At 35.6% G+C, this 10,237-nt stretch overlaps 2 protein-coding genes across 2 annotated transcripts; both read left to right on the top strand.

Moving 5' to 3' along the window:
* Positions 1–204: 204 nt before the first annotated feature.
* On the top strand, positions 205–2,847 carry LOC109205805 (CCG-binding protein 1). Its single transcript, XM_019368559.1, has 3 exons — positions 205–563; positions 1,451–1,524; positions 2,306–2,847. The coding sequence occupies exons 1-3, from the start codon at positions 323–325 to the stop codon at positions 2,606–2,608; spliced, it is 618 nt and encodes a 205-aa protein (XP_019224104.1). The 5' UTR covers positions 205–322; the 3' UTR covers positions 2,609–2,847.
* Positions 2,848–4,124: 1,277 nt separating this feature from the next.
* On the top strand, positions 4,125–6,211 carry LOC109205804 (pollen-specific leucine-rich repeat extensin-like protein 3). Its single transcript, XM_019368558.1, has one exon. The coding sequence runs from the start codon at positions 4,183–4,185 to the stop codon at positions 6,004–6,006; it is 1,824 nt and encodes a 607-aa protein (XP_019224103.1). The 5' UTR covers positions 4,125–4,182; the 3' UTR covers positions 6,007–6,211.
* Positions 6,212–10,237: the final 4,026 nt, after the last annotated feature.

The raw sequence follows: 10,237 nt of genomic DNA, 5'->3' as shown, positions 1-10,237 counted from the left end.
AGGGAAAAAAGTGGCACTGTATAACAGGCCGCCGCATCCTACGTTTCCATTTTACGATCGCAGATTGATCACAATCACATACAGGCACAAATCAACGGCCGTGATTTAATTATCACAAATCTAATCAACACCAACAAGTAATACTATCTCTCTTCTAGTGGAAAAGTATTAAAAAAAAATCTCATCCTTATCCATTCCCAATTCCTTCTGACTCCTCCTTTCTCTTTATATCTAACTCATCTTCTATTTATATCCTTAAATTCCCTCAACAATTATTAAGCATTTTGATGATATCTTCTTTATCTGGTTTCTAAAAATAGCAATGGTGTTACAAGCAGTGACTTTAAATTCCTTATCTTCTTCTCTTATTGGAGCTAATGAGCTTCAATATTCTTCAAAAAAATCATCTTCTTCAAGATTTGATGTAATTAATTCGTCGACAATACGTTGTTGTTCAAGGAGCCATGCTTATATTCCAAAGCTGGAGCCTTTTAGCAGAACCAAGTTCGATAGAGTTGTAAAAGACCCTCCTTTGATTGAAAAGTCCGAAAACGAACTTGCAGGTATTGTCCAGATCTTAATTTCACGTACCTGTATTTTCTTGATTTTACGTTTCCTTTGCTTGTAAGTTATTGATTAGATTGCTCACTCGTTTAATGTTATAACACATTCTTCAAAATTTCTCTTTCCTGAATGGTTGATGAAAAAATAAAGAATTGCTTTATATAAAAATAGTGGTTCCAGGGGAATTTCTCGTTTTCTTTTTAGAAGTTAATATACGAGCCAGCTTACACGCACTTTCACTAATTCATTGTTTTTTTAACGAGCAGAGCCTATAACAGTTTAAGAAATTACCTAGGTTTTGCTTGGATCTGAACCCTGCATGTTTCATTCCAGCTCCATGTCATGCCCTTGGGTAGTATTTTTTTTTCCGGGTCAGCTTGCACGCACCACACGGGATACCTACTACCTCTCGCCTGGCTATCAAGTAAACTCCATCCACCAAGATTTGGATAAAGAGGAAGAAATCACTAGTTTCTTTATTACTGTCGGGATTTGAACCCGAGACCTCAAGTTCTAAACCCACTTTTTCTGGGATGAAGTTTTCAACCCGCACTAAGCCATACTTTTTGGTAATGTTTGAAAGGAAATCTTTTACTTTAAGTAGTAGCGAACTTTCTTTTTGCACTGTTGTTATTAGTATTTGGGGTTAAATAGCTTTTTGTTTAATTCAATCATTTTTTATTCTTAATATTTGTACAATTTGTGTGTACAAATTTTTAAATACCTAAGTTTCATTCAAAAAAAAAAAAAAACTATGTCTATATTCACAAAAAATAAAAAATAAAAATTGGGATCTAGTAACTGGACTTGTTTGTTTGTTGTCTAAAGTAAGTATTATCTGCTTGTTAAATTACTAATGGAGTACTCTGTGTATGTTTATGTGCAGATTATTGTTCTGTTCTAGAAGGGGATGATTCCTATAGCTGCTGGCAGGCTTATTTTGAACTCAAAGATCTTGAAGTAAGTTCTCAATCAGCACACTGTTATAGGTTCTTGAAATATAATGTTGTAGCCTTTTTATTTGATGGAGTCTTGCTACTGTACACTATGTGTTGTCTGATAGTAGGCTTTTGTTTCCACAGATTACGTAATTCCTGTCTAGAGAGTTGGTTCTTAGGGGTAATAAAAATGAGATTGCTTTGTATTAGTTGTGGAGTGTATTTTTACAAATTAATTGTTGAGTCTTTGTAAGAAATACCATCTTGGGAGGATTGTGGAGATTGTTTTAGCTGCTTATCTGGTTTAGGCTTTGGTCGAATGGGACTTGAAAATTTTGTATGGCATTGTGTGCATATGTGGACTTGTCCATGCCTTCTGGGTTGGTCAGACTAGTGCGAGGGCGGCATCATTGAGGAAGGACACTCTCTAGTACAGACTTTTTATTTTGTGTAATATTGGACTGAGACAGCTTAAATGAAGCAGGTTGGGCAGTGAGGATTTATGTGATCGACTCTAACTTGGTTGGAGTTGAAGTAGTTGTTGTGTGTATGTGTCTACCAGATAAAGTAAGCAAATAATTACATCCAAATAGGATCCTTAAGCTGTACTAAATACTGATCATATGAATGAAAGTAGTCCCATACTACAGATATACTCGTAGTTTCCATTAGATATATCCATCAAGCCAATTGCTTGAGACTTTTGTAAATCCAAATAGAACAATTGGCCAAAAGTTGTCGTTGTTTTAAGATATATATTGTATAGCACCTTCACACTTGTTTTTGGTTTTGATTCTTTCCAGAAAGAAGCACCTAAGGAGGAGGTAGAGAGGCTAATACTTCAAGCAGGGGGAGTAAAAACTCTAATTGGCTGTTTACATGGAGTTTCAGACATACACAAAGCAAAACGAGCAAGCAAAGAATCAGCCAAGATGGCGAATCTTGAGGAAAAAGTGGCAAGACCTTGCCCTGTCCCTGATGGATTGCCAAAGAGCAGAGAAGAGCTTGAAGAAGAGGAGAAGGCTAGAATGCCAGATTCACCCTTTACTAGACTTCTCAGAGCCAAAGGAACACATCCTGTTTGGTACTCGTCAGCACTTGATTGACATGGAATCGATAAAAAGCACGCTTATTAATGAACCAAGTAATAAGGTCAAGAAGTGGAGTTGAATGGTGTTATCTTGGCCAATGTGGCAAAATTTGTGGGATGTTATCACGTATTTTTTTGTTAGTGTAGCATAAAATAGTTTACTTTATTGCTTAGTAGTTTCCATTTGTTTTGAATGTAAATATGGTTTGGTTTTGGGAAATTTTTATTGCAGTAAAGTTTAGTTTTTACATGCCCTTTGAGGTCTTTTCTAGATGGTGAGAAACTGATGTCGCTTTCCCCTTTCTCAGTTTGCTAATCCTACTAGTTAAAAACATAGGTATGTTAATGCCCTGGTCTGATGATTAAGCACCTTATGGTTTCTAAGCGCCTAACTTCGGTATATTTGTGGGTCCTATCCTACTTTGGATCTATAGATTCTAGCGACTATGGAGGTTGTAATCCGTCTTACAAATGATCCAAATTTTATCAAACTAACAATCTTGGCCTGTTGGCTACTTGGCTCCATGGTGGTGGTGGTGGTTTTTGGGTGGGTAGGTGGGCTGTGTTGAAGAGAAAAGACCAAATGGAAATAGGCAGTCCGTGATTAAGTTTCATCGTCTGCCAAAGACATTTTAAAGACAACAGGGGAATCTCCTATCTGATTGTTGAATACTATAGTATTTTTGTAGGTACTCCTAAGAGCAAGGAGCACATGGTTCACATCATCTATTTTTGCTTTTAATTTCACTATGACTTGAAAGCCACTTAATCAGTAGTTTGCGTCATTAAACTGTGGGTTCAGGAACTAACAACACACCATAAATAAAGATTATTTTCTTGAGGGATATATTGTCATCTAAATGGAATCTGCCAAGGAGACTGGAAGAATTATCAAAGGAAGAACAAAAGCACCCGCTTTTAGAGCTTTGGCAGAGGAGTCGGAGCAATCTAGTGAAAAACTAAGATCCAGTAGGAAAGCCAGTGTATTTTTTGTGTTCGGTATCCGCATTGGAGCCCGAATATATTTGGATTCGCGAGGGCCCCATTCGGGGTGAAGCGCTCCCTACCAAGAATTTTTCCATACCCAGGGCTCGAACCCGAGACCTCTGGTTAAGGAAAGAGTAGCCTCATCCGCTTCACGACACTTTGGCGGTAAAGCCAATGCATTGTGAATATTTGAAACTTAATGAAAAAATGAGGCAATTATTTGCTATCATAAAGAAATAAAACCTGTTTACGAATTAATGTCCATTTGTTTTAGATGGTAAAAAGAACTCGTGTAATTGGTGATTTTCCATGCTAGTAGGTAAAGGATGGATCAAATATTACCCCTATTCATTCATTTCTTAATTCCAAGAAATTTAACGAATACCCTAAATTTGTGTCTAAGTTTAGTTTGACCTTCCAAATTCATGGTGCTCAAACAAGCTTCCGCAAAATATGGTTCCAAATTCAAACACCTTCAGTAATAACCTATCAACCACGAATATTCCTTCCTTTGCATACATATAAAACCCTCCATTTTCCTTTGCAAGATAGATTGCTATAAGCAGCCTTGGGCCTTACCCAAGTGGACTTAATCCAAGCATTATGGCCTCGCGTTTTTTTCTCTTCTTCCTTGTATCATTCATTTCTCTTTCTTCATCTTCTTTTGCATTAATTGATGTTGAGGCTGCTTCCATTGCTCGTCGCCAGCTTTTGGTTGACAATGGCGAGTATGATCAGATGACCATTAACATGAAATTCGCGAATGCCAGGTTGAAGAAAGCTTATATTGCTCTTCAGGCATGGAAGAAAGCTATTTACTCCGACCCAACAAACTTCACGGCTAACTGGGAAGGTCCTAGTGTTTGTGCCTATAATGGTGTCTTTTGTGACAATGCTCTCGACGATCCCAATATCTCTGTTGTTGCTGGCATTGATCTTAACCATGCAGACATAGCTGGACACCTCCCCGTCGAGCTTGGCCTTTTATCTGATGTTAGTCTTATCCACATTAATTCTAATCGGTTTTGTGGAATCATTCCTAAGAGCATTAAAAATCTTACGCTTTTAGATGAGATTGATTTCAGCAACAATCGTTTCGTAGGGCCATTCCCAGACGTTGTGCTGGAATTACCTAACCTTAAATATCTTGATCTTAGGTTCAATAATTTTGAAGGTCTAGTGCCCCCTGCCTTATTTGAAAAGAATCTTGATGCCATATTTCTTAACAATAACCGATTCCATTCTACCATCCCTGAAAACCTGGGCAATTCCAATGCTTCTGTGGTGGTATTGGCGAATAACAAATTCTTTGGTTGCATCCCAAGCAGCATTGGCAAAATGAGTAACACATTAGATGAGCTTGTTTTCACCAACAATGATCTTTCTGGTTGTTTACCTGAAGAAATTACTAAGCTCACGAGCCTAACGACGTTAGACATTAGCGGAAACAAGTTCGTTGGATCCTTACCAAAGGATTTGAAGTACATGCAGAAAGTTGAAGTCTTTGACATTGCATCCAATAAATTCATGGGAAATGTTCCAGAAAACCTTTGTACTTTGCCCAAGTTGGCCAATTTGACATTCTCCAACAACTATTTTGAGAGCTTGGACCAAAAATGTACGCCGTCGCACTCCCATGATCTGGAAATAGAAGGTAAGGAAAATTGTTTGCAGGAACAACCAGATCAAAGGACGGAGAAGGAATGTTTACCAGTTCTGAGCAATCCTGTTGATTGTAGTAAAGGTCATTGTGGATTTTCACCACAAGGGCAAAGTCCAAAGGATCCACCCAAAGAAAATACCCCTTCAACGCCCAAAAAATCTCCACCAAAACCTGCGAGTCCAAAACCAAAGCCACCTCCTCTACCTACACCAACCCCATCACCACCAGTGGCCTCACCTCCCCCACCACCACCCGTAGCCTCGCCACCACCACCTCCACCTCCAGTCCACTCACCACCTCCACCTCCAGTCCACTCACCTCCACCCCCGGTGGCTTCACCACCACCTCCAGCTCGATCTCCACCGCCTCCGGTAGCGTCACCACCACCACCAGTGGCCTCACCTCCACCTCCCGTCCACTCACCACCGCCTCCAGTAGCGTCACCTCCACCTCCCGTCCACTCACCACCACCACCACCACCACCACCAGTGGCTTCACCACCGCCTCCGGTAGCATCACCTCCACCTCCTGTTCACTCACCACCGCCACCAGTGGCCTCACCTCCACCTCCCGTTCACTCACCACCACCGCCGGTAGCATCACCTCCACCTCCTCCAGTATTCTCTCCACCACCACCTATCCACTCACCACCCCCACCTGTAGCCTCACCTCCACCTCCACCAACTTTTGAGGATGTTGCTCTTCCTCCATCATTGGGCTCGCTATATGCATCACCACCGCCACCAATTTTCCAAGGTTATTAAGGGGGTCCACCATTCTTATTTTCAGACGATAACTAGTTCAAAGAATATGTACAAATCAATCTGTAAACATATATAATCATTGAAAAGTTCGTTTACATTGTCAATTTTAACGATTCATTGAGCTTTGTACGCTGTACACCAGAAAATATTGGAATTTTTTTCTTGGATGTGCTGATTCAACAAAACATTATGCAATTTCAACATACTTTTGTCTACTTTTCTTTTTTTACGTTCCCAGCATTTTAATCATGTCAATTACCTTGAATGAGAATGAGCTAGAAGTTTGTCACTGCTGCAAGAAGTGCGCTGCATTTCATCTGTTGGTCACAAAACTTATGGGATTTTTTTATCCTTGTTGCTAGGGTGTTCATAAAAACTAGAAAAATCGAACCAAATCGAAAACTGAACCAAACTGACAAAAAAATCCGATACTTTTTAGGTTTGGTTTGTTTTTTATTTTGAATTTTAAAAATCGATCAAAATTGGTTTGGTTTTGATTTTAATAAAAAAAAAAACAAAAAAAATCCGAACCAAACCGACTATAAAAGTAGCTATTTAAATTTATTATTACACCTATATTATATAAAGTTTCTAAAATTTATGTTACATATTAGTCATTTATATTTTTAGTCTAGTTCTTTGCTATTATAATCATCTAATTCTTTGCTTTAACATTCTAGTTTGCTTGGTAGTTTTCTTTTGTTAAGTACAAAAATTTATTTCATGTTAAAAATAACCGATTTTTAATTGAGTACTTAAATTATTCATCACTATTTGATTGAAATATCATCAATATATCTTGGTAAATGATTGATTTCTCAAAGACCAATTGATTTGATAGTGTTACGTTGAAAATGTAGTGGCCATAATATGCGTTTGGTAGTGTATGTTTCATATTTAAGAAAAAAAACAGATAAATAACCGAAAAATAAAAAAAATCGACAAAAATCGAATCGATAAAAAAACCGACTTAATTGGTTTGGTTTGGTTCTAATATTTGAAAAATCGACTTACTTGGTTTGGTTTCTTTTTATGGAAAAACCGACCCAATTCGAACCATGAACACCCCTACTTGTTGTATCGTGTTAATTAAAAAGTAGTCACGAGTTGTTCAATTTGGAATATTGGTATTGTATTTGGTATTTTAAAATGAAATACCGAAATACAGATACCGTACCGAAATATATATATCTATATATATATTATTGCACAATACACATATTATTAATTATAACATAAATATAAAAAATTTAAAATTTTGCTTTGCTTTATTCTCTAAGTTCATCAAGTAGCTCTAAGCAAGTAACAAACATTTCTAATGATCAAATTTATTCTTTTATGTACAATTTTCTCTCTCTGGGTTGATATTTATTGATTTTGGATAAAACTTTTGTCAAAAAATATTTTTAGTTTTGTACTTTTGAGTACTTTAATTAAAAATATTACATTCTATGACTCTACGCACAAGTTAGTATTCAAACCGAATAAATCGAAGTTAGCGGACCGAATAAACCGAAACCGAAAGGAGAAAAACCGAACCATACCGAATTTAATTAGGTACGGTATTGTTATAGCATTTTAAGAAACCGAATACTGAAAATACCGAACTGAAATGTCTAAATACTATATCGTACCGACCGATGAACACCCCTAGCTGTAAGGAACAATTATGGTAGGAACATCGAAAGAGACTACCTTCTGTCCGTGACAAGTAGAGCTGTCAAAATGGGCTAGCCCAGCCCAAGCCTCGTGGGCTTTTAAATTTGGCGGGCGAGGACGGGCCGGCCCGCCATATGAATGTGTCTTAAAATGGTCAACCCAACCCAGCCCTAAGAGGGCCTCGGGCTAGGGCGGGCCGGCCCTTCAATTTTTATTTATTTTTTAAAAAAAAGATTCTTTAAATCCTTAAATATTTATTCGTGACATAGTCGATTAATCATGTAAACAACTTCTATTTGCTTAGAGCGTACAAAAATGTTGATATTTGATGAAGAATCTCGTAATTGAAATGCAAATTCTCTATATCTCTTGTTCTTCTTTTTAAAGTTACATGAATATTTTCTTAATACCTTTCTTTCATTTTCCTCAGATTCAGAGATTATTTTAATAAGTTTATATGCTGAGGTTTTTTAATGTAGGATTGACATCATTTGTTGATTTCATCATTATAGTCCATAAATTTTTTAAAATTCTTGAAATTTGCTAGTGGTCAATTTTTTTTGTGTGTGTATTTAAAACTGATCTTTATCTATACTGAAGAGTAGTTTAAATATTAATAATGCATTAAAGTAATCCAAACTGATCATTGGCCACTTAAAGTAATATTTTCTTTTGAGAAAAGATTTTATTGGCTACCTAAGACTTTTCGAGTTCGTTATCAATTAAGCAAAAGAAAAACTAATTTTGTCATATTACATGCATGTCAAAAATCTAAATTCTAGTTGATGTGGAAAGGTATATGAGCAATTTAGGATTGGGGAATGAGGATTATAGTTAATAGTTTTTTACTTTTTACTTTTTTTTAAAATATTAAATATTTAATAGTAATTAATTTGAATTTAATTAAATTTTGGCCCGCGGGCCGGCCCAGGCCTAGACTCGGTCAAGCCTCAAGGGCCAACGAGCTTACTTGGGCCGGGCTTATAAACCTCAGTTTTAAATGGGCTCAAAAATTTCTAGCCCAACCCTACCCAAGTAGCGGGTTGAATTGGGCTGGCCTCACGGGTCAAGCCCATTTTGACGGCTCTGATGACAAGTGACATGTTTATTTTTTAAATTTGTCCTTATTTAAGTATTCTTTTACTAGACCCAATGTGTCAAATTAACAATATATAAATTTTAATTAAGAATAATTTAGTCAAAGTTATAGGAATTAATATTTTCTTAAAGAGGTGCAAAAGGCCATAAAATCATTTATTGTAAAGGAGAAAAGTACAAAAACAAAAGAAAGGCCTTTTGACACAGTTATCTACAAAAACAAAATTATTTATCCTTGTCTACCCATTTGTTTTCCTACCCATAAACTAATTATATTTTCTACCCATAGTAGGTTTTTGTGGAGAATTTTTTCTTTATTCTCCATTTCTTTTTTATTTCTATGCTTCTTTTCTTTTCTTTTTTTTTCTTTTCTCCTTTTTGTTTTTCTCGTTTTCTTCTTATTTTTTTCTTTTTTCATTTTCTAATTTCATTTAACTTTTTTTTTATATTCTTTTTCTCTTCATAATCTAATTTCATTTACTGTTTTCACTATTTTTTATTATTCTATTTTTATATTGTTACTAAATAAAAATCAAATTGTGTACCAATTAAATGTAGCTAATACAACCAAATAAATATTAACTAACATATGATACCAGTATAGTATATAACTATACCAACAGTGTATACAATTGTGCGCAAAGAGTTAAAAAAAATTTCAATTCAATTATTAAACTAAAATAATATCAGTTGTCAATAAAAAATTTAAAAAATTCTAAAAGGATCTAATTGTAAGAGTATATCGTTACGTTATATAGCATACTATATATATATATATTTGCATTTTCAATTTGCTCTTCACGCTGGGTAAAAGCTTAAAACAAATTAAAAAGGAAAAGGCAAGTGAATTTACGGGTAATAAGTATATTATTATAGTATATTCCATACTATTACAACATATTGTTACAGTATCTTGCAGATTATTACAATATACCATAATAATATATTGTATACTATAATAGTGCTGTATAACTATATACTCCTATAGTATATTAGTAACTGTAGCGGTATACTGTTTTGTAAACTATAATAGTGTACTGTTGCAGTATAGCTATATACTCCTACAACATATTGTATACCGTAGCAGTATACAACTGTGTTCTTCTTCGATTTTCAACTGAAAAATTTCGATCTCAATTACCTCGAATCAGCTCCAAATGCTATCAAATTTCAGTATGAACTTTCATAAGGTACTTTAAGCAATATTTAACAGCACCCACTTTGAATCAAACAATAAATCTTCAAAAATAAAGTTGAGCTTCAAGCCCAACAATGGTGGATAATGGAAAGATTCTCAAAGGATGATATTAGCACGGGACCAGAGACGTAAATGACCAGAGACTTCTGTAAATGCCATACCCACAAATATTATTACTGCCACACAAAACTAAGGATATTCTTTTGGAGTTTGAATCTCTATTCCAATGTTTTACTCATCAATTGTTTCAATGTTCGTCTCTCAAGAAATGGAATT

This window comes from Nicotiana attenuata, unplaced genomic scaffold (genome assembly GCF_001879085.1).
Source record: "Nicotiana attenuata strain UT unplaced genomic scaffold, NIATTr2, whole genome shotgun sequence".
NCBI lineage: Eukaryota > Viridiplantae > Streptophyta > Magnoliopsida > Solanales > Solanaceae > Nicotiana > Nicotiana attenuata.
This window is presented reverse-complemented; position numbering and strand designations above follow the sequence as displayed.

What these genes read in the sequence shown, in the direction of transcription:
- LOC109205805 (XM_019368559.1), top strand. Translation starts at nt 323, where the DNA reads ATGGTGTTACAAGCAGTGACTTTAAATTCCTTATCTTCTTCTCTTATT. An exon ending in GTCCGAAAACGAACTTGCAG is followed by an intron (nt 564 to 1,450) that starts GTATTGTCCAGA and finishes GTTTATGTGCAG; the next exon opens with ATTATTGTTCTGTTCTAGAA. An exon ending in TTGAACTCAAAGATCTTGAA is followed by an intron (nt 1,525 to 2,305) that starts GTAAGTTCTCAA and finishes GATTCTTTCCAG; the next exon opens with AAAGAAGCACCTAAGGAGGA.
- LOC109205804 (XM_019368558.1), top strand. Translation starts at nt 4,183, where the DNA reads ATGGCCTCGCGTTTTTTTCTCTTCTTCCTTGTATCATTCATTTCTCTT.